This window comes from Eulemur rufifrons, chromosome 9 (genome assembly GCF_041146395.1).
Source record: "Eulemur rufifrons isolate Redbay chromosome 9, OSU_ERuf_1, whole genome shotgun sequence".
NCBI classification, from domain to species: domain Eukaryota; kingdom Metazoa; phylum Chordata; class Mammalia; order Primates; family Lemuridae; genus Eulemur; species Eulemur rufifrons.
In genome coordinates this window covers 20,434,849-20,458,475 of record NC_090991.1, presented here as the reverse complement: position 1 = coordinate 20,458,475, position 23,627 = coordinate 20,434,849, and the positions used below count along the sequence as shown (strand labels likewise).

General features: G+C 51.2%; 1 protein-coding gene across 2 annotated transcripts in view; it reads left to right on the top strand.

Moving 5' to 3' along the window:
- The window catches only part of ASIC2 (acid sensing ion channel subunit 2), a 999,469-nt gene extending 980,523 nt beyond the window's left edge, over nt 1-18,946 (top strand). For both annotated transcript variants that reach the window (XM_069481013.1, XM_069481012.1), the window contains exons 4-10: nt 4,923-5,073; nt 7,751-7,807; nt 9,674-9,827; nt 11,787-11,878; nt 15,312-15,391; nt 16,980-17,048; nt 18,845-18,946. In XM_069481013.1, the coding sequence (XP_069337114.1) occupies nt 4,923-5,073; nt 7,751-7,807; nt 9,674-9,827; nt 11,787-11,878; nt 15,312-15,391; nt 16,980-17,048; nt 18,845-18,946 (705 nt within the window). The remainder of the gene's footprint in view (nt 1-4,922; nt 5,074-7,750; nt 7,808-9,673; nt 9,828-11,786; nt 11,879-15,311; nt 15,392-16,979; nt 17,049-18,844) is intronic.
- The last annotated feature ends 4,681 nt before the right edge of the window (nt 18,947-23,627 follow it).

Below are 23,627 nucleotides of genomic sequence, written 5' to 3'. Positions count from 1 at the left end.
TTGTATATGAACTGTTATAATATTAATTCAAGGTATATTGTGATAAATTAAGGATTAATATCATAAAACCTAGAGCAACAACTAAAAATAATAATAAATCAAAGAGGTATAAATCAAAATCAGTAGAGGAGATAAAATGAACTACTAAAATAATACTCAATTAACCCAAAAGGTGTCAGGAAAAGGCAGGCACTGTGGCTCCCATCTATAATCCTAGCACTGTGTGAGGCCAAGGCAGGGGGATAACGAGCTCAGGAGTTCAAGACCAGCCTGAACAAGAGCAAGACTCTGTCTCTACTAAAAACAGGAAAAATTAGCCAGGCATGGTGATGCATGCCTGTAGTCCCAGCTACTTGGGAGGCTGAGGCAGGAGGATCACTTGAGCCCAGGAGTTTGTGGTTGTTGTGAGCTAGGCTGATGCCACGGCACTCTAGCCCACGTGACAGGGCACTACTCTGTTTAAAAAAAAGGGGGGGTACACCTGGGAATACTGGGTGCTGTAGGCTTCTGCCTCTTCTTGGCCAGGCGCGGTGGCTCACGCCTGTAATCCTAGCACTCTGGGAGGCCGAGGCGGGTGGATCGCTCAAGGTCAGGAATTCGAGACCAGCCTGAGCGAGACCCCGTCTCTACTAAAAATAGAAAGACATTATACGGACAACTAAAAATCTATATAGAAAAAATTAGCCGGGCATGGTGGCGCATGCCTGTAGTCCCAGCTACTCGGGAGGCTGAGGCAGGAGGATCGCTTAAGCCGAGGAGTCTGAGGTTGCTGTGAGCTAAGCTGACGCCACGGCACTCACTCTAGCCTGGGCAACAAAGTGAGACTCTGTCTCAACCAAAAAAAAAAAAAAAAAAAAAAAAGGGGGGGTGTCAGGAAAGCGAGAACAAAAGAAGAAATAGCAATGGAGACAAATAGGAAACAAAGAACAACATGGTAACTTCAGCCCAACCATATCAAGAATTACATTAAGTATAAATAGATCAAGCCCTCCAATTAAAAGGCAGAGATTGTCAGATAGGATAAAACAGCAATAGTCAAATAGATGCACCTTAAAAACACACTCAAAAAGAGATGAACCTTAAATAATATAAAGATTCTGAAACATGAAAACTAAAAGAGTGAGCTAAAAACAAAGTAACGGACAGAAAAAGGTAAACAATAAACATAATAAAGCTGTTATATCTATGTAACTCAAAGTAAACTTCAAGACAAGAATATTGCATGAGATAAAAAGGGTTATTTCACAATGATAACAGGATTGATTCATCAAGAAGATGTAACAATTCTAAATATGTATGTGCCTAATGATACGTTTCAAAAATAGACAAAGCAAAAATTGGCAAAACTAAAGGGAGAAAAAGACAAATCCATAGTCATAGTTAGAGATTTCAACACTCCTCCCTCAGTAATTGATGAATAAGTAGAAAAAAAATCAGTAAAGATAATAGAAGATTTGAGCAACATGATCAAACAATTTAACCTAATTGCCTTTTATAAAACACTACACCAGCAGTAACAGAATACTTTTCAAGTGCACATAGAATATTCACCAAGATAGAACATATGCTGGACCACAAAATAAATCTCAATAAATTTTAAAGGGATGAAACTATGGGACATATATTTTCTGAATAAAGCATAATTAAATTAGGAATCGTTAACAATAAGAAAAAATAGAGAGAATACAAGTTACCAATATCAGGAATGAAAAAACATTGCTATAGATTCTATAGACATTAAAAAAGATAAGGAAATATTATACACAACTTTCTATATTCAAAAATTTAGATGAAATTAACACATTTTTGGGAAAAAACACAAGTTACCAAAACTAGCACAAGAATAAAATAAAAAATTCAAATGTCTCTGTATCTATTAGAGAAACTGAATTCATAATTAAAAATCTTCACACGCACACACACAATCACCAGGCTTAGATGGCTTTGCTGGTAAATTCTATCAAATATTTTTTTCTTTTTTTTTTTTTGAGACAGAGTCTCACTTTGTTGCCCAGGCTAGAGTGAGTGCCATAGAGTCAGCCTAGCTCACAGCAACCTCAAACTCCTGGGCTCAAGTGATCCTCCTGCCTCAGCCTCCTGAATACCTGGGACTACAGGCATGTGCCACCATGCCCAGCTAATATTTTCTACATATTTTTAGTTTTCCAGCTAATTTCTTTCTATTTTTAGTAGAGATGGGGTCTCGCTCTTGCTCAGGCTAGTCTTGAACTCCTGACCTCGAGCGATCCTCCCATCTCGGCCTCCCAGAGTGCTAGGATTACAGGTGTGAGCCACCACGCCCAGCCTCTATCAAATATTTAAGTTAGAAATGAAACCAAGTCCACACAAACTCAGAAGACATAAAAAAAGGAAACACTTCATGACTCTTTTTATGAGATCAGCATAGTCTCAATACCCATACTGGACAAGGATATTACATGAAAAGCAAATATAATATCTGTCATGAACATAGGTGCAAAATATCCTCCACAAAATATTAGCAAATCAATAGAGCAATGTATAAAGAGAAAAAATAAATCATGACTAAGTGAGGTTTGTCCCAGAAATGCAAAATGGGTTTAACATCTGCAGATCAATCAATATCACTCACTATATTAACAGAATAGAGACAAAAAACTGTGATCATCTCAATAGAAGCAGAAAATTTCTATTGATTGTCTCAATAGAAGCAGAAAGCACATTTGTCAAAACATAGTACCCATTGATGATTAAAAACTCTTAGCAAATTAACGGAAAATAGGACAGAACTTCCTCAATCTGACAAAGGGCATCTAAGAAAAATATATACCTAACATATTTAATGGTGAAGTAATGAACACTTTCTTCCTAAGATCAGGAAAAAGGTATAAAGATATTCTCCTTCTCCACTTTTTTCTGACATTATAGTAGAGTTTTTAGCCAATGCAGCAAGGCAAGAAAAAGAAATTTAAAGAATAAAAACTAGAAAGGAAGAAATAAAACTCAGCAGTAAAAAAGAATGAACTACTGATATATGCAAGAACATGAATGCATCTCAAAAACATTATGATGGGAGAAAGAAGCCAGACACAAAGGAATGCATACTGCATGATTCTATTTAGAGAAAATACTAGAACAGGGAAAACTAGCTTATAATGACAGAAAGCAGATCACCGGTTGCCTGGGGGTTGTGAGGAAGGAAGTAACTGCAAATAGGAGACTTTTGGGGAGTTCATAAAAATGTTCTATGTCTTGATTAGGGTGGTCATTACAAGGGTGCATATGTTATAAAATTGATTAAATTATGCATTAAAATTCATGTATTTTATTGTATATAAATTGTATCTTAATGAAGTTGATTTTTAAAAAGATACCTCTCTATGCTATAGGAAGCATAGAGAAAATATTTGCAATCCACATATCTGACAAAGGACTTGAATCCAGAATACATGGAGAAGTCTTACAACTCAATGATAAAAATTAAAAATAATCAAGTTTTTTAATGGGCAAAAGACATGAACGAACACTTCACAAAAGACAATATATGAATGGCCAATAAACACACAAAATTGTGCTCAAAATCATCAACCATCAGAGAACTACATATAGAAACAAGATACACGTATGCGCCTAAGCAAATGGCTAAAATTAAAAGGATTGACAAAGTCACGATTTGGCATAGATGTGCAGTAACTAACACTCTCATATACTACTAGTGGGAATACAAAATAGTAGAACCACTTTAGAGAACCGTTGGGTAGTTCCTTATAACGGTGTACCTACGCTTATCTTATGAGCCAGCTCTTCCACTCCTAACCACTTATTCAAGAGAAATTAAAATATATGTCCACAAAATGACTTATAAATAAATATTTTTAGGGGCTCTTTCATAATTACCAAAAACTAGAAACCATCCAAATACCATCATCAAGTGGATGGATAAACAAACTGTAGTGTATTCACACACTGGAAGACCCTTCAGCACTAGAAAGGAACTCAACGCACACACCACGTGGATAACCCTCAAAAACGTTGCGTTTCGTGAGAGAAGCCAGACGCAGACGAGTACATAGTGTAAGCTTTCATTTATGTGAAGTTTGAGAATAGGCAAAGCTAACTTATGGTAATAGAATTCATAACGGTAATTACCTGGGCAGGTTGGAGACTGACTGGAAAAGACAGGAAGATACTCTCTGGGGTGATAAAATGTCATATCTTGGCTAGTGTGGTAGCTACCTAGGTGTATACTGTTGCCAGAACTCACTGTGCTGTGCTCTTAAATACTGTATATTTTATTGTATTGTTTATTCTTCAATCTTAAAAAATGGTTTAAAGGACTTAACTTGGTGCTTAACACACAGTAAATGCTCAACAAGCATTAGTTGCCTCATCCTTCACCCTCCCATTCCCACCAGGCAAGAACCATAGAAGAAAATTTATGGTCATTGGACCTCTGAGAATAGGAATGTCATTTTCTCCAAAGGGGTACATCCACGGCAGGACACTGGAGAGTCGCTCTAGTCCAGGACAAGGATTGTGAACAACAGTGATAGTGCCTAAAGCCATTTCATCCCAAATCCTCCTCTGGGTTTTGTCCTCCAGGTCTAGGTCTGGGGTTCCAATGTGTCAAGCCAAGAGGGTAGAATTGAGTTGGGTCATTCCAAGAGACGCAAGATGACAAGGTGTGCAATGGGAGGACACATGGCATGGTAAGAGGCTCTGAGGAGAACAGCATTCATGGGAAGGTTATAAAAGATAAGGTAGAAAAACTAGTTTTGGAGCCAAATATTGAAGGCCTACAAGGTTAGTGGAGTTTAGATAGTCATGCAGTAGATGCTCAATGATGGTTTGTGGATTGGGTGAGTGAATGAATGAGCCACTGAGTCTGTTGAGGCTGAACAAGCAGCAGGGTTGACCACCGCCCCCTTCTTCCTGTCTTGCAGCTCACATACCTGCCTCCACCGTGGGGTGAGTGCCGATCTTCAGAGATGGGACTCGACTTCTTTCCTGTTTACAGCATCACCGCCTGTAGGATTGACTGTGAGACCCGCTACATCGTGGAAAATTGCAACTGCCGCATGGTCCACATGCCAGGTCAGTGCCAGGGCAGGGGTGGCCGCAGGGCCCTGCCTGGGACCACCTGGGACCTTCTTTGCTTGCCTCACCCTAATGGGAAACACTTCATGCATTCCACTAGGACCCAAAGGGATGCTATTCTGGGAAGACTCTGTTATTTGGTGCCTAAACATTTACAGGGCAGACAGAAACATCCAGTCCATCAACAAAGGCAGCGTCCTTGTGTCCAGAAGTGTCCAGTGTTTGGAGAACATTCACCCCAATGTTCAGTGTTTGCCAATTGTTTGCTGCTCTTACCTTCTAGAGTTTAGTGTCCAGATAACCGGATGCTTGCAATTCTTGCATCCCTGTGTGGTATATATTTGAGCATCCAGATGTTTGTTGCTTTCATCCAGATGTTTCTTTCTTGCATCCAAATATCTAGCACTCTTCCAAATGAGGCAAAAGTCTAGTAGCCAGCAAATAAATGTGCGTGCGTGTACTGGCACTTCTGTTGTCAGACTAATAATGCATGTAGCCCTCTCATTAGAGGCTGTCGGCATGTCAGAGGCAGAAGCGCAGGGTGGGGAGCTGGTTTGGGCAGGAAGAGCTTAGTGTTGCAGCCTGGAAGGAGCCTGGCTGAAGGCAGAGGCCTTGCCTTCTAATTCAGGCTCCTCTACTCACTTACTGTGTGACCTGGCACAAGTTACTAAACTTCTCTGTTCTCACCTTCTTATCTTTAAAACATAATCATTCATTGCTATGAGAATAAAATTAGGCTAGGATATAAAAATGCTTTGTAAACTGCAAAAAGCAGTGGTTGTTATATTAGCACATGGGAAGAGGGAACCGAAAGTCCTGTTGACTAAAGACCTGCTATGTGCCAGGAACTTTGTTATAATATTTCATGACTATCTATATTTTGTGGCTTTATCATAGTTATGTAAGTTTAAATCCTTATACTGGACATCTAGCTCATTACCAATTGTTTTCTGTAATAACCCAGGCTGAGATGAATACCCGTATAGCAAAATTCTGAATTATTTCATTATTAATCAGTAATTTCTTAGTAATCTAAGATTAGAATTATTGATCTTTAAAATTGCCTCTATCAAAAAGCCTTTCCCAATATAATTAAGCTTACCAGCCTTAACATGGGGAGATTATTCCGGTAGGCTCTGTCTAATCACATGGGTCCTTAAAATTAACATCTTTCTTCCAGCTAGGGTCAGAGGGAGATGTGACTATAATAGAAGGGTCAGAGAGATGTGACTTTGTTCACTTTGAAGAAGGAGGGTAACCAATGCATGTATGGGCCAGCGAATGTGGAAACAGCCTCTAGAAGCCAGAAAGGGCAAGGAGATGGATGCTCCCCTAGAGCCTCCAGAAAAGAACACAGAGCTCCCAAAACCTTGATTCTGGCCCAGTGAGACCTGTGCCTGGCTTCTAACCTGAAAAACTTTAAAAGAAAAAATTTGCATTATTTTTAGTAATAGTAATAATGAAATTACCTGAGCTTCCTAGAATAGCGGCCCCCAACATTTTTGGCACCAGGGACCGGTTTCATGGAAGACAATTTTCCCACAGATGGTGGGGGGAGGGGGAGGGGGAGGCAGAGCTCAGGCGGTGATGCATGCGATGGGGAGCGGCTGTAAATACAGATGAAGCTTCGCTGGCTTGCCTGCTGCTCACCTCCTGCTGTGCGGCCTGCTTCCTAAGTTTCATGGAAGACAATTTTTCCACGGAAGGGCAGGTGCATGGCGGAGCTTGGGCGGTGATGCACAGCCCCGTTCCTAACAAGGGGGTTGGGGACCACAGTTAGAAGACAGAGCAATAAGGCAAAAATACCACTTAATCTGTTACTATTGAAAAGGAGGAAGCATATCAGCTCTTCTGCTCTGAAAAAGGCTTTTGGGCAAATGTACGGAAAAGACATTATGGTTGACTTTAACTTTAGCACTTGGTTAAAAAAAACAAATCCTGGGTTTCTACGGAGAGAGCCCCGAGAGGAGAATCCAGCACTGGTCAATATTACTTGCCTGAAGCTTGGACTGAGCCACCAGCCAGTGCTGTTTCCCCCACGGAAACCTGAGCCAAAGGCAAACAGTAGAGGTTTCCATCATCCCACCCATGACGCTATTCTTGACGTCTCAATAAGTCATGTGGAATTAAGAGCAAAAAAGATGAGGAAACACACAGCAGCCCCTGCTCACATGCAGCGTGTTCAAAGCCTGCCTCCGTCACTGCCGGCTTTGGTGTCCTGGGAAGGCGGAACACATAAGCCTCAAATCTCTCATGGGTAAAACAGATATTGTATTTCCCACTTCAAAGGGGACCTGTGTGGGTTAAAGGAGATGATGATTGCCCAGGCTTACAAAGTGCTTGCCGCCACCGCCCCAATCTCAATCCTCAAGGCAAGCTCACCTGTCACCCGCAGGAGCTGGCTGCACCCACAGAGCAACCTGGGAGGAGTTAGCTGGGCAGATCCTACTGTCCGCCGCTCGGGGAGGCGAACGGCCTGCCCAAGCTCACAGAGCAGATCAGAACTCAGCCTCCTGGCTCCGGGTACCCTCTGATCCGTGGCTCCCGTCGCACTGTCCACTGGCAGGCTGCTGAGTACCAGGGGGCACTCCCTTCCCCAAGCCCAGGCACGGGAGGTGTTGGTGACACAAATGTCTCTGCCTGAGTAACTCTCCCTCATGTTTCTTCTTTGCAGGGGATGCCCCTTTCTGTACCCCTGAGCAGCACAAGGAGTGTGCAGAGCCTGCCCTAGGTCAGTACTGGGGGACAGAGGGAATGATGGGGCCGGGGGCCTGAGACTGAGATCATGGAGGTCATCTGGGAGGGAGGAGGAGGGTGGGTGGAAGAAGGAACGGAGGGGAAGAGAGGAAAGAGTCTGGGCAAAATGGAGGAACAGGAGAGAGAGATGGAGAGGAGGAGGAAGAAGAGGGTGGATGGGAATTGGTGCAAGAGACGAGGGCTGGAAAGGGACTGGGGGAGGGAAAGGAGATATAGAGGTGGGGATGGAGGAGTGGATTTCAGCGGGAACAAAGGTTGCTAAGGAACGCAGGGGAGAGGATAAAGATGGAGGGAGGAGGGACAGTGGAGCTTGGTGACACTGCCCCTCACACATTCTGGTGGAGTCCACAGGGGGAGGCCAAGGTTATTCCAAAGCAGCCCCCTCTCTCTCACGCTCTGTTGAGCCCGGGGAGGTGAGGGAAGGCGGGGCAGGTGAGGCCAGGATTTCATCCCATGTGTGTGAATGGAAGGCACAGAGCATGCCCGTCCTCCTCTCCAAGAGGCCTTCGGGGTGTTTGCTGGTTAGAATAACTCCGTGGCTCCAGGCTGGAAAGCCGCCAGGGAGAGAGCTCACACAAACAAGCCGCAGCCCCAAAGCGAGACCCATCCTACATGCCTGCCTCTCTCCGGACCTGGGAAATGGTTTATAATCAAGAGAAGCAGAGAGAATTTTTAAACAATGTGCATTCAAGTTTGTTCAGCAGCTGCACTCGCTGGAGCTAAGTGGGGCAGCGCTGGCCTCAGGCCCAGATGTCCCCAGGAGGACTAGAGAGGGGAGGCCAGGCCGAGGGGAGATGGGGTGACTTCCGGTGTGTGCAAAGGCTCAGCAAAACCCCAGGGGTGCCAGAAACACTGAGGTGGCTGGAGGAAAGAGGGAGGATGTGTTAAAGAAAAACTGACACTTGTTAAAACGCTCAGGCAGACTTTACTCAGGGCTCCTGCAACAGGTGTGGAGACTATCACAATGTGGGAGAGAGACAGGGCTCCACTCAGATGACAGCAGAGACAGCTAGGGATCCACAGCCATCGGGCCGGAGGAGGGGTCAGTAGACGGGAAATGACCTAGAGGAGTAATGTTGCATCCATGGAGGGGATTCGTGCTAGACTGACGTAGGGTTCTTGCTGAGGGCAGGCCAGGTGACCAGATATCTAGGGTGGGGGTTCTCTCTACACTGACTTCGGCAGGATTCTTGCTAAAACCGGGCTAGGCAGGCAAGGATGGAGGCCAAGGTGGAGGCCTAGTGGAGAAGAGGGCTGAGACCAGCCTCGCTGGTTTGATCGAGGAGGGCTCTGCCCTCTGTCTCTGTCGGAGGGAAATGATGCATTAAACCACCTCATCTAACCAGAAGAAGAGAGGAGAGGGAAAGTTCCAGGTGCTGCAGGTTGCCTGCAGGGAAAGGAATCGAGGAACTTTGCCTCCATCCTAGCCCAGCAGGCAGAGGAGGCGGGCATTGGGACTCCCAGAGGGAAAACCACAGAACCCTGGGTTTCAGGTAAAAGGATCTCCTGTGTCTGTTTTGATGGTGGCCCATTCTGTGGATGCGAACACTGAGGCTGGGAAGAGAGAAGAGAGTCCTGGGAAGTTGAGGGGGCCAGGACTCCCTTGGAGCCTGTTCCCCAAAAGTGGTGACATTTCATCAATTTTTAAAAAGTGTCATGGCAGTAAAAGGGAGGAGAAGGAAAACAAGCCCAGTTCCCCTGTCCCCACCATGCCCGTGTCTCGATTTCCCAGGACCAGCACCTCCCCCCAGGTCACTTCTCCGCTGCTAGAATCCAGCTCCCCTGGGCCCAGAGTCCCAGTGCCAACACTGGCCTAAGCCCCTCCGCCTCTCCCCTGCAGGTCTGCTGGCGGAAAAGGACAGCAATTACTGTCTCTGCAGGACGCCCTGCAACCTGACCCGCTACAACAAAGAGCTCTCCATGGTGAAGATCCCCAGCAAGACGTCAGCCAAGTACCTGGAGAAGAAATTCAACAAATCAGAAAAATATATCTCGTAAGTTTCGTGGGCATGGGGGGCGGGGGGCGGGGAAACGGCACAGGAGGAAACTGGGGGCAGTGGAGGAGGAGTAAGCAGTTCATTCAACTCAGAAGACAAAGACGAGTAAGACACAACCCTGCCTTTGACTTTGCCGTCTGTGGGGAGACAAGTACACAACAGAATGCCATATGGGGTGACGCTGGCTATAAGCGAGATGCACACAGTGTGAGAGAGTGACAGTTTAACTCCAGCTTCCACGGGGGTGAGGCCAGGACAAGCTTCGGAGATTTTTGAAAGGATGTAGAGGAGTTTCCCAGGCAGACCTCGCACATTCTGTTCCCTCTGCCTGGAATGCTTTTCCTCCCACTCTCTACCCAACTTTTTTTTCATTAAGCAGATCTCCATTTAAATGTCATCTCCTCAGACAGCTAGATTAGGTCCCCTCCTATTACTGTTCTTTCAAAGTACTCTGGCGTTTTCCTTTATAGCACCACAAGGTGTGATTCCTTGTTTAGGACCTGTCTGCCCCGCTAAATTGAAAAGAGAAACCTCTCTTTTTTTGTCCTCTGCTCTGTCTACCAAGTACTAGTGGAGCGTCTGTCGCAGAGTTGGACTCAAAAAATGCATTTTAACAGAATAAATGAAGGAAAGGCCTGGGAGAAGAGGGTGGCCCAGGCCGAGGCTCAGCAGAGAGAATCGGCCCAGGACAGATGAGAGAACGTCACAGGGGAGGGTGGACATGTCAGAGCTAGAGGGTCTGGTAGGCTGAGCTGGGTGGGGCGTGCAGGGCGCAGGGGGTGGGCTTTATCCTAAGAGAATAGGGAGCCTCTGAAGAGCTTCCAGAGGAGAGCGACGGTCTCCAATTTGTGTTTCAGACCACTGCTCTCCAGTAGGGTGGACGTTCCGCGACGGTGGAAATGTTCTCTAGCTGTGATGTGTCCAACATGGTAGCCGCCAGGCATGTGTGGCTGTTGAGCATTTGAAATGCAGCCCGGTGACTGTGGAACTGAACTGTAATTTTATTTAATTTGAATCAACTTAGCAGTCTCAGAAAGCTCCTTCAGGCGGCAGTATAGAAGACGAGTGGGACGCCAGATGGGGAGAAGGGAGGCTGTTAGGAGGCAGTTGCCGCAAACCAGGCAAGAGATGGTGTTTCTTTGAACGGCTCCGCTCCTCCCCAGCCGCTCCCTCCTGCCAACACAGTCCCCAGACCCCATCCTGGGACAGCTTTTGCTCAGTGGCTTGAGAACAAGGGGCCGTGAGGGCATCATGAGCAACATTGAAGGCAGTGGGACTGGTAGGAGATGCCAGGCCTGCTGCTTGGCAGACGGTGTGCAGGCAGGAATGAGACTTTCCCTGCCAAGACGTGTCTCAGTAACACACCTGCCCAAAGGAGCAAAGGGAGCCGCTGTGCTTCTGCCAGAAACACTCCCCCACCCCACCCCAGGCAGACATAGGTTTGCTCCCTGCAACCTTCCCTGACTTTGGCAACTGACCCAGCAACGCCAGGGCAGGGCCTCCCGCCAGTATCGACCCCAGTAAGAGCTGGGGGGTGGTCTCAGGAGTGGGCAGGGGCTGCCCAGGAGGTCAGCTGGGGCAGGCACCAGAGGCAAGGTTAAGCCTTGTCGGGAGATTACTGAATTGTTTTTCTTGCTAAGGACCCGGGCAAGCCCTTTGGGAGCTCAGAGACCCAGAAGCCAGGCAGGATTCCTGGAAAGGTGCAAAGAGAGAGGGGAGGTAGAAATTCGGGACACGAGGGGGCAGCAGATAGATGTAGGTCCCCAGCCCTGGGCTGGGACTCAGCACTCTTGGTTTCAAGCTCCAGGTCTGCCGCTAACCAGACCTGACTTTGGGGGAGTCGCCTCACTTCCTGGGCCCCCGTCCCTCCACCTTGCCGTGGGAAAGCTGCCTCAGATGTCCCCTGTGAATGCCAGTGGTTCCAACCGTGTTTGATACTGGCTATTCCCTCTGCAGAGAGAACATCCTTGTTCTGGATATATTTTTTGAAGCTCTGAATTACGAGACAATTGAACAGAAGAAGGCGTATGAAGTTGCTGCCTTACTTGGTAAGTTGGGGTATCATTGCACAAGTGTCTATATCTCATAGAGGGTGGGATGGAGGGAGGATGGGTGGTGGGCGGGGAGGCAGCCGACGGGTAGATCATGGCTTCCTGAGGGGTCTAGCCTTTTAATTTCTTAGTTACTCCCTCTCTCCTTGCTTCTGTCCCAGAATGGGAAGAAAGAAGCCCAGTGTGGCAGAGATTTCAGGGCCCATCCATTCCCCAATGTGGGCCTCCATGTCCTTGTCTATGCAATGAGGAGGGTGAGCTTAAAGGTCTCTCGGGGCCTTTCCAGCCCTGCCGTCTTGGATTCCATGGTCATCTGCCCCGGCTGGAGTCAGAATCCATAGCCGTGGAGGGAGGAAGGAGCTGTCATAGGGAGGGAAGGAGGGAAGGTGGTCCTCAGGCAGGAAACCATCAGGGCAGGGCCCCGATGGAGTTCACCTGGAAAGTGATTTTGCTTCATTGAGAAGGCCAGGTGTTGCCCCCTGGACTGAAAGTCCCTTGTCAAATGCAAACAAATGGCCACTTCCCCAGACACCGACAAACCCAACTGCTACCCCACACAAGTCCCCATGAGTTCCCTGGCCCCATCGGCACATAATGGATTCAAGCACCTCACTTCAACCCTGCCCCAGCCCAGTGCCACACTCTCAAGACCCCTGAGAGTGGACAGTTAGAGGACCTGCCCCTCAAGCCGTTCTCCCAACTCCCACTCACTCTCAGGAAAGGGTCTGACGCCTGGGCCCTGCAGGGAGAAACAGCTGTTGTCTCTGTGAACCAGCTGAACCAAGAGCATCCTGGGAGGGGCAGGTACCTTCTACCTAGATGTACAAAGGGAAGAACTGGCTTTCAATCCAAGGGCCGCTGCACACCAGCTGTGAGAATATGGGCAAGTGGCTTCACCTTGCCGAACCTCAGGGTTCAATAAAACCCATTTGTATGAGTTTGTTGTGATGGTTAAGTGTGATAAAGCCCCTATCCCAGAGAGGGTCCATACCTAGCAGCTTCTAGCACCTGGGCAGTTTCCAAGCCAGGGACCCACGGCCCAGCTGGTGTGTCTAGGGGCTGTCTGAGCATTTCTACACCTCCTCCACGAGGCTGGGGAATGGCCCATAGCTCAGTGCCAGCTGAGTTAAGGTGGCTGGCACTCAGCCTCAGAGGTCGTGGTGGCCAAAGCCGCTGATCCGTTCCCTGGACCCCACAGTAGAGGTAACGTACTGGGGATATAGGCCCTTCACCCGCCCTGCCGCCTGCCCTGTGCTGGCTCTGACCTTTATTTCCCAGAGGACTCAGGACGCATCTCCTCCTCGCCCTTTCCCTCCCCCGCACAGACTCACAGTGTCTCTCTGAGACACATGCACGCCGCGCAAGGAGGGCCTGGGCTCAGGATCTGTCATATCTGCATCAGATGTGAGGACGAGCTTGTTCCCAGCATCTCGCTCCCACCCAGAATAGCCGGCTGAGGAGATGGTGCTGCCATCTGGACTTCCTGTGCTGAGAGCGTGCGCGCCACACGCCCGCAGCCAGCGGGCCGCTCTCTCAGCGCCATGCGGCCCGTTCTCACCTCCCGCTGTCAACACTCGCGCACACTTCGTGGGCACTCACGCCACCCTCGGTGCACCCCACCCCAGCCTGCATGCTCAAGCACCAAACCTGCGGGTCCATCGGCCACGCACACAGAGGCACACCTACGCACCCCCACGCGCCAATCACGCAGCTACAGAGACACGCCTGTGCACGCAACAAGCCTAGGCAGACAGGCTGCATGTCTACACACTCGCACACCCACCCAAACACACGCCCATATCACACACTGCACACCGGCACCTACACATGCTCCGCACACTCAGACACTCTCTGCCCACCTGCACAAACGCACACTCACACACACTCACACACTCAGTGTGTCTAACCTAGACAGAGATAACCGCCTGTATAAAACCATCGACAGCCAGGTGTCTGCCTGCTTCTGGACAAACACAGGTATGCACAGCCCAGGCCCTGGCACGTACCCCTCCCACTACAGACCCACACTGCACACACGTACAAACACACACCTCACACCCAGCTTGCACATCTGGAAGAACACACTCCCCTAGGGGCCTCCATTAAAGACATTAGTGAGGGCGGCGAAGGAGGAGCAGAAGAAGGGGAGCCAGTCTGAGCCCAGCACCAGGGCTCACGGGAAAAGCCAGCCCCCTCCCCACCATCTCTGCTGTTCACCTGGGGATGTGGCGCTGGGCCCCACCCAGCCATAGCAGGGGACAAGTGGCGCAGATCTACCTACCAGAGAGTTCTCAGACCAAGAGGTCAACCTGGCATCTCCAGAACTGTACCCCCCACCCCGAACCACCCACCCCTCTCTCCAGAGACTGACACTCTTGGACATCAGAGCTGGAAAGGGGTCTACAGTCTAAATCCTCCAACCCCCTCCCAACTGCCACAGCCACCAAATGTCTTTGGAGGCAAAGCTACAGGGAAGGTCAGGGCTCATCCAAGCCACACGCCAACTGTGGTCACTCAGAGCCCTGCTCTACCACACTGCCTCTGGGGCACAGCGTCCTGGCTTCGGGGGATCAGAACCCCTTTGAGAACCTGGTAACGGTCACGGGCTCGCCCGCTGCAGGTGCCAGGTGCACACCGTTTCGCGTTCAATTGCAGGAGGGTCTCCAACCGTCTGAAGCCCTCCCAGGAAAGTGGTTCTCGAACTCTGGTGGGCCCCAAAATTCTGATGTCCAGGTCCCAACCCCAGAGAGCCTGATCCTACAGGCCTAAGGGTATATCCAGGCGTCAGCGCTGATTACAAGCCTCTCGGGAGAATGTGATGCAGGGGGATCCAAAGACAAATCCAGAAAAACTTCTACCAAGGGGCCCATACACCCCAGGATAAGAACCTCGGCTCTAGAGAGAGTCCAAGTTGAACATCTACCTTCAGGTACGGGAGTTAGGGGACACCTGTGACCTTATCCCACGGGCAGAGGTGGCCCTGAAGGCCCTACCATGAACGGGTAGGTGAGGGGCCTCTGTGGTGCCATTGATCCCGAGACTGCCCCACCCAGGGCACCTGTCACAAGTGTCTCTGGCGAGACGGTGCCCTTGCCCAGGACCACACACATCCTGACTCCGTATTCCCAGCACGGAGCCCAAGCAGGACACAGTCAGTGTGGCTCTGAGTGTAACCGAACAAGCCCGGCCCCCTGTGGGTGGTGAGATCAGTTCTACGCCCCTCCAGTAAGCAGTCAGCTTCGTCCTCACCCGCGCCGGGTGCTGAGAAACACCAGCTCTCAGAGCTGTGCCACGAGGGAGGGAGCTGCCGAAGGCCTGGCCTCTGTGGGACAAGGTCCCAGCTCCCCGCGGAGGGGACCCTCAGGAAGGACCCCTTCCCAGAAGCTGTGTGAGTGAAACAACCTGCTTGGTCTTTTTCCTCTCTCCCCAGGTGATATTGGCGGTCAGATGGGACTGTTTATTGGTGCTAGTATCCTCACAATACTAGAGCTCTTCGATTATATCTATGAGGTAAGATTTGGGGTCGCTCACAGCGAACGGCCGTAGGCTGGTGCCCTTGTCCTGCCGCGTGATGGGTGACTGTGGCACAGGGGAGATGGTGGCCTCTCGCCACCCAGGGCCTGCTTCCTCCTGTCCGCCGATATTGTTGATCACTGACTTCTAGGCATGGGGGTGGGGGGAGTCTTAAAAGGGGTTGGATGTAAGAGAAACAGAAGCCATAGGCCTATCCTCAGGGAGCCGGAAGAGCGGTGGGCTGTCTACACTGGCAGGGAGGGGAGGGGAGGGGAGGGGTGAGAAGAAAGGGGTGAGACTGTGAGAGGCCAGCTCTGAGCCCCTCCCACACGTGGGCTGGCAGTGGTGTCTTCGTGCATGGGTGTGCCCACACCTGCACACACTCACACCAGGCGCACACCTGCCCCTAGGTGGCCCATCTCCTGAGTAGTGTCTTCCGTGGCCCAGCCAGGCTTCCGGAAGCAGCATTTCCCAGCAACCCTCATGGACCCCGAGCAAGGAGACAGCAGGGCGCGCCCACCGCTTCTGGCTGCTAACGGTCTGGGGAGATGTCTCCCTCCAAAGGCAGCTGAAACTTAACCCCTGAAAGCTTCTCAGATGACAGACAGCAGCTCCTGGCACGGAGAGTTCCCGGGGCTTTGTCTGTCTTCCCACCTGCGTCTCCCCCTGAGAACCAGCCTGTGGGGGGGCCTGCCCCAGGCTCTGTCCCCACCCATGTTCACTTGGAGGCCTCGTCGCCCTGGCCGTGAGCTGGGCAATGCCCCTCACCCCCAGCGTGCCCCCCTGAACAAGGCAGGGGCTCCAGAATTGCTAGGTGAGCCCAGACCTGCAAAGAGCCCCCCGGACCTCCAGAGTCCAAGCACAGCAAACGGCAGCCTGCAGGCCAGTGTCCTGCCCCCCGGAAAGGGCTGTTTTGTGACCAGAGGCCACTGGGAATCATGACAGGGCAGTGCCCTGTGACCAGGGTCCTCCGGAGGATCTCATCCCTCTCAGCACGGTGACCCCAAACCCAAATCAGGTCCCATGGCCAGATTTTATTCTGCTTTGTTTATTAATTTTTGGGAAAAGCTATACAAAGTTATGGCAACTGAATCACACCAGGTAACATATTTAAGAACTCCCCTTTATTGCTGGGAATAAACTGTTATGAATTCAGGCATGTCCTGAGCTCATGAACTGTGCAGTTGTCAGGTCTAAATAGTGAGTAATAATCTTGTCCCCTAGGCCTAGCCTCAGAAAGGGGGTTGCAGGCTGCCGCTGGGGACAGACAGGGAGCCGGCCACACCAGCACATGCCACTCAGCTCTGCTCTCCAGCCACAAAGACAGCAGTGCACGCTGCAAGACAGGGCCCTTGGTCTTCCAAGATCTGTCTCCTGTGACAAAATCCCACTTCTGCCACAAGGCTGGGCTGAGACAGATGGGCGCCTGGAGCTGGCTGCCGGGCTGAGTTGGTGCCACGGCTCATCCAGCCGCAGCCCGGGCAGTCGCTGTCTCGGAGGTTCCCAGCCACGCTGAGTGCAGGAAGGTCCCTCTGGCCTTGCACCATCCTCCCGCCTGACCAACCCCTTCCTGCTTCTCTTGCAGCTGATCAAAGAGAAGCTACTAGACCTGCTTGGCAAAGAGGAGGATGAAGGGAGCCCTGACGAGAATGTGGTAAGAGCGCTCATTGATTGAAAGCTGTTCTGCTGCTCTGGCTTGCACGGGCAATATTGAACCAGATATCGGGGCCGGGAAGGAAGGATGTGACACCTTTCCATGGTTTGGGACATCTTATTAGTTCCCAAATCCAAGGACACTCCAACTGAGCCTCAAGGCTCTCTCTGAGACTCATCCCAAAGGCAAGTGGGTAAGCCATGGATGCAACTGGGACCATGAGATGCTTCCAAGAGTAGGCCCCGCCTGGCCCAATCCAGCTCCTCATAGGCCAGGGGCTGCTCCCCTCATCTCACGGCATGGAGGAAGCAAGAGACGCTCCATGTAGGTCTACTCCCTTATTCCCCAGGAGTGGCAAAATGCAAGCAGGGGCGTCTCTGGCACTCGATCCCATTTGAAGGGGACATAAAGTATGGGGCCCTGTGAAGTTGGTGGTAGCAACAATATCCATTATAGTTACTGTATGCCTAGTATGTATCAGGCACCGTCAGGCATTGTGTACTTGAGGCAGTGGAAGTCCGGAGACCAAAGTCACACAGCTGGTGACAATCAGAGCTAGAGTCCAAGCAGCCTAACCACTGCCCTGCTCTGCCTCTCCTTCCTGTAGCCAGGGAGGAAGAACCCTTATGGCCGCCCACCACTCTCCTTCCCAAATTCAGTCCACTCCTGGGCTCAGGTCTTGGATGACTGATGCAGGTATCCCCAGCTCCCCTCGCCCCCAGGAGTGGGCCCCAAATCAGCACTTCAGCCCTGGGAGAACCGTGTGCCCGCTGAGTGGCCGCTGCCTGCTTAAAGTCACCAAATCCAAAATGGACCGCAGCCACTTCCCCACTACAGGTTCCCATTTCTGTCTCAGACACTGTCTTTCTACCTGGCTACAAATCTTGCTGTGACTCTCTGGACCGCTGCAGCCTCTGTTGAACACCAGACAGATTCTGTTCAGGGGGAGGGCAGTGTGGGAGGGGCCCGAGCTCTGGTCTCAGCTGGCCTGGCTGGATCTCGGGGCCCTGCTCCCGGCTGTGTGCCTGGGCACAGGCTGCCTGACCTCCCTGAGCACCTGCACCAGGCCAGCCCCCGGAGGGTGTATGTGGGTGAAGTGTCAGCACGCCTGTAGGGCAGTCAGCTCGGTGCCTGGACTGTAGTAAGTGCTACGTGGCCCCTGCCCACCCCCATGGTCCTTCCTTCCCTCAGAGGGTCTCAGAGTCATAGCCCCCCCTGCATCCTGTTCCCCTCCTCCAGCTCTGCCCCACCCAGTCTAGCCCCCCCCCCCCCCCCCCCCCCCCCGGGTTCCTGGCACAGCCTCCGGGCTGGTCTCCCACTGCCGTCCCACCGCAGCCTGGAAACCACCCTGAAGATTCAGCCCTGCTCAACTACGGTTCCCTGAGGCCAGCTCTGCTTCTGACCTTTAGGGGCTTCCACGCTTCCTGCTCGGCCCTGGGGACTGGTGCTCCCTGCCCCAGGCCTAGCTACAGGCTACACCTGCCCCACCAAAGCCCCACAGGAGACCCCCAAGGGAGAGCGCAGGACTCAGGCCACCCAGCCCCAAGGCTACAGACCACTCAGCTATAGGTCCAGGGAGCCCACTCGCTGCCCCAGGGGGCACCTAGGTGGGCAACGGTAAGGATTCCGTTCGGCCTCATGCCTCAAGATCTGCCTCAAACCAGCACATCACATGTCTGGGACAGGAGCAGCCTGGAAGGGGAGCACAGGCCCCAGGGCCCAGGCTGGGCTGCCGGTGGCATCGAGATGAACTTTTGCCGAATGAGTAATAACTCCCACCTTCCCTTTCCCTCCAGAGCACTTGTGACACGATGCCAAACCACTCTGAAACCATCAGCCACACTGTGAATGTGCCCCTGCAGACGGCTCTGGGGACCTTGGAGGAGATCGCCTGCTGACACCCCTCGGGCTGCCCAGCACCCCCCAAACAGACCTTGAGGCCCAAGACCCAGGACAGGGGACAGCAAGCTCAGGTGGGATGGCCCCTGACGCTGGAAGGAAGCAAGAGCCCCCTATGCACACATTGCAAACTAGCTGCCAAAACCTCGCTCCGGCCACACCTGACACGGTGCGTCCTCGGGCCCCGCCGTGCGTCCCTCTTAGGAGAGATGAGTCACACTCTGGAACTGTCCAAGAACCAACCTGCCATCACATCTCACTGCCAGATGTATAAAGCACCTGCATGCTCAGACTTCTTACAGCGCCACTCCGTGTCTGTCCTGTACATGACGTTCCTCCGCGCGGTTTCCGGCGTCCACTCTGCTGCCCGAGCAGTGGGACCAGATTCCAGCTCCAAAGTCACCATGAGGCCACTCTGGAATCAGAACTGCACAGTCAAGAGGGAAACCGCAGAACTCTCTGCTACATTCAGTCCTTGTGTAGTTTGTGAAGGTTCTTAACCTGCCCACAAACCCCTTCCCCCCCTCCCCCCCCCAGCTGGCCCGCGGGGCATCGGCGCCAAAGGTGACCCGCGCCAGCCTCCCTCCCGCCCCCGCACCTGTGACGGCGGCACGGCGGCCAGGGTGACTCCAGTGTTATCCAAGGTGCCCATGTCGTCCTTCTCTCCCTGTGACACAGCTTGTACAGTCTGATTCTTTTCATCTGGGGGGCTTTTATGTTTGTCTGTTGGAGATTTGTTTTGTTTTGCTTTGTTTTACGCTTTTTGGTTTTGATGTTCTGAGGTTCGATTTGGTTTTCCCATTTTCTCTGGCGTTTATTTATTCGTGCTTCAAATCACAGTCATATTAAAAGCTGGTCTTGTGGAAATGGCTGAGTCATTTCTGCCTTTTCTCCACGTCCACGTCTCTCTCCCAAGGACTTACGGAAGGGCTGGACCCGCCAGGTCAAAATGTGGCAGATGATGTGTATATAAACTTTTGTGCAACAACACTTACCTTTACAAAGTGTGTACACTCTGTATTTTTATTCTATTCTAAATGTGTGAAAATGATCGCGATCACAACCATGTAAATGCTACAAGACCCGCTGACACGTCCCAGCCCCCATTCTGAAGGACGCTGCCCGAGACCACAGGCACGCGGCCTGGGGAACACCACCCGGATCTGGACACTAAAGGGGGACTCCGTGCCCCTCTGCGCTTCTGTCTGCTGCCCTGACTCCTCCTGACCCTGTCGGCGAATCGGGGCTGGACACGGGCCCCAGCACGGCCACCTCCCACACACCAGCCTTTCCGACCTTCTCCCAACCCCGCCTCCCCACCCCCAGCAAACCAACCGGCTCTGTCCCTCCCGGGGTCACATTTGCACTCTGCTCTCCCCCCATGGCTCCTGAGAGGACGTCTGGGTGGGACAGGAGGTTGGGAGGTGCCTGTGGAGAAGCTGAGGCAGGTGTGCCCTTTGAAGCCACTGGGTGCAAGAGAGAGCTTCTCGCTCAGGCACAGTCCTTACCCTGTGGCATCGCTGTGCTAGCTCCACCACACTTCTTCCAGCCTAACCTGTCACCTCCCCTCCCGCTCCCTGCTCAGAGTCTCCCCCAGGGCAGTGAAGAAAGGCCTGCTGTGGCTGTGCCCGCCCCCATGCACAGGTGCATGAAAGCACTGGCTGGACCAGGGATTCGGGGTCTGGGCCCTGCTCTGCCGTCCAACCCCTTCTGTCTATTTCTCTCTCTCTGTCTCTCTCCATGACCCACTAACAAAGTTATTGCTCCAATGTGACAAATCTAAGACAGTCTTGCACCAGGGGTTGGGAGCCCCAGCCCCGTGACCTTCTCCTCTCAGTAGCTGGATGACAGTGGCCGAGACCCTGCCCCTGTCTGGGCTCGGCTCCCTCAGTTCTAGGATGAAGCTGCCACCTTCCCGTGCACAGGGAAGACGCAGGGCCAGGTGGTCCCCTGAGGCCCCTCCATCCTCCAAGTGCTGTGACAGCGCTACCTCCCCAGCCAGTGGGACCAGTTCCCCGGAACTCACACACAAGCGTGGCCAGGAACTGGCAGTGCAGGGGCTCCAGAAGGCAGCGGGGACAGTGCACCCCTGTGAGGCCCCCTCCCAAGCATTCCCTGAGCTGGGGCTGCCCAAGCTGTTGGCACAGTTAACAGGGTTTTAATTCCTAGAAACAGAGGCTGAAGTTGCTGCAAATGGCCCTGTTTCATATTCTATCACTGCCACAGCAAATGATCACTACCTTAGTGGCTTAAAACAACACAAATATATGCTGTCACCATTCTGTAGGTCGAAAGTGTGACACCGGTCTCGTTGACACCTGCAATCTAGGTGTCAGCAAGGCTGCGTTTCTTCCTGGGGGCTTTATGGGAGAATCCACGTCCTTGCTTTTTCCAGCGTCTAGAGGCTGCCCACACCCCTTGGCTTACGGCTGTGTCCTCTATCTCCAAAGCCAGCCGTGATGGGTCGAGTCCTTCTCGCATCACAAAACTGCCCTTCTCCATAGTCTCATCTCCCGCTGGCCCTGAGTTCTCTCCCACTTCCCTCTTCCATTTTTAAACGACCCTTGTGATGGCATTGGGCCCACCGCATAATCCAGGATAATCTCCCCCTCTCAAGGCTGTTGTCATTAATAACTCAATCACATCTGCAAAGTCTCTTTTACACCACAAGGTCACATCCCCAGGGATGAGGATGCGGACGTCTTTGGGGGGGCGTTATTCTGCCTCCATGAGCCCTTGGACCAGAAAGCCTGATGCTGTCATTTTGCAGGCGAGCAGAGGCACAAGAGGAGAGGAGAGACTGGCCTGGGCTCACATGGTGAGTTACAGCGCCAAGACTCTACCTCTAAGCTCTCAGGATCACAATTCCATTGTAGACCCACCAAGATGGCTCCCTTAAAGCAAGAAGGACTGAAAGTGATCATTCTTCCAGACTTTGCCAGGGAGTGGAAGCCCCTCTCCTGAGACAAACTCACTCCTGACTGTATCGGGCTGGAAAATGTCTTGCTGGTACTTAGACTGTCAGGTACAGGCTGGGCCCGGTGGCTCATGCCTGTAATCCTAGCTCTCTGGGAGGCCGAGGTGGGTGGATCATTTGAGCTCAGGAGTTCGAGACCAGCCTGAGCAAGAGCGAGATCCCGTCTCTACTAAAAATAGAAAGAAATTATATGGACAGCTAAAAATATATATAGAAAAATTAGCCGGGTATGGTGGCGCATGCCTGTAGTCCCAGCTACTCGGGAGGCTGAGGCAGAAGGATTGCTTGAGCCCAGGAGTTTGAGGTTGCTGTGAGCGAGGCTGACACCACTGCACTCTAGCCCAGGCAACAGAGCGAGACTCTGTCTCAAAAAAAAAAGACTGTCGGGTACAGGACAGCAGGGATCCAAGGGTGGCCTCAAACTGTTCCTATCAATGACAGGAACCAAATTAAATATCTACTTGGTTAGTTGGGAGTCTCTGAGATTTCCACCTTGTTCCAATTTAACAATTTCATACATTTTTAAAAAATCTATAGCATAAGTCGCAATTTGAACTGCTTCATTGGATTTCATTGGAAATCCATTGGATTTCTGGCTTCCTTTTCAGGAAAAAAAATTTTTAGATCATTTGTGATGGCGCAAAGACTATTTGAACATGTTTGGATTGCTTCAGGGCTCACACGGGCATGTGCCCCCACTGATTTGGGGATTCGGGTTTTGTTCAGCTTGGACCAGGTCTATATTCTTCACCTATTTAAAGAAAAAAAAATAGAAAATCCAAGAGAGAAAATCAATAGTCAGCTACTGATTATTAATTGGGTGTTAACAAAAGACACAGTCTAAATTCCAGTGAGTGGTGGGGCGTTTTTATTATCGTCATCTCAGACGAGAAGCTGTGTGTGCAATCATTTCCTTAGCGAGGACTTGGCGAGGTCGGGGGGACAGAGGAGGCTCAGGGATGTGCCACGTTATCAGGATTGACCCAAACAATGACACGAAGGCCACAAAGTTTGGAACAGGCACACGTCCAAACCACAAGGTTGAACTCTCGGTGACCTCAGAGCGTCGGGTTAATTAATTCATTATTCATAATGAATTGATGGCACAGGACCTCAGAAACAGACTGGGTGAGGAGTGCCGCAGTCGGGGACAGCGACGGGGTGGAGCCTTGCCGTGAGTGTCCGTGCCAGGGCACCGAGCCGGCTGCTCGCACACTGTCGCTTTGTTGTTTTTGGCAGAGAGAGGCCGGAGTTATTTTATTTTCTTCCTTCCAGTCTGAAGCTATTTTTATGGAAGTTTTAACCGTGAACACGCCATGGGAGGAGTTTGCAGGGCCGTAAGCACTGATTAGGGGGAGACCAGAGTCCACAGAGGGTCTCTGGAGAAAGGCTCTTGGCCAGCTGGGAAGGAGGACGTCGGAGGCAGGTCCTGCCCACAGGGCTGATCCTGAAGGGTCACGTGTTCCCACAGGTGAAGCTCAGCTCAACCCACCTGAGCCCAGAGGCCCAGGGAAAACCTTCCTCCACAAGCTCAGAGCTCGGTTCGATTCTGAGAACCGAATTCAGCACAGGGCTGAGGGCTTCCATGAGGTCCCAACAAATCTCATGACCCCCACAAAGAAAGGGGGGCTCAGAGAAGACAACGAATTTGAGGCTGTGCTGAGAGGCTGGGAGTCTCAAATGAGTGGGGAGAAAGGCATTAG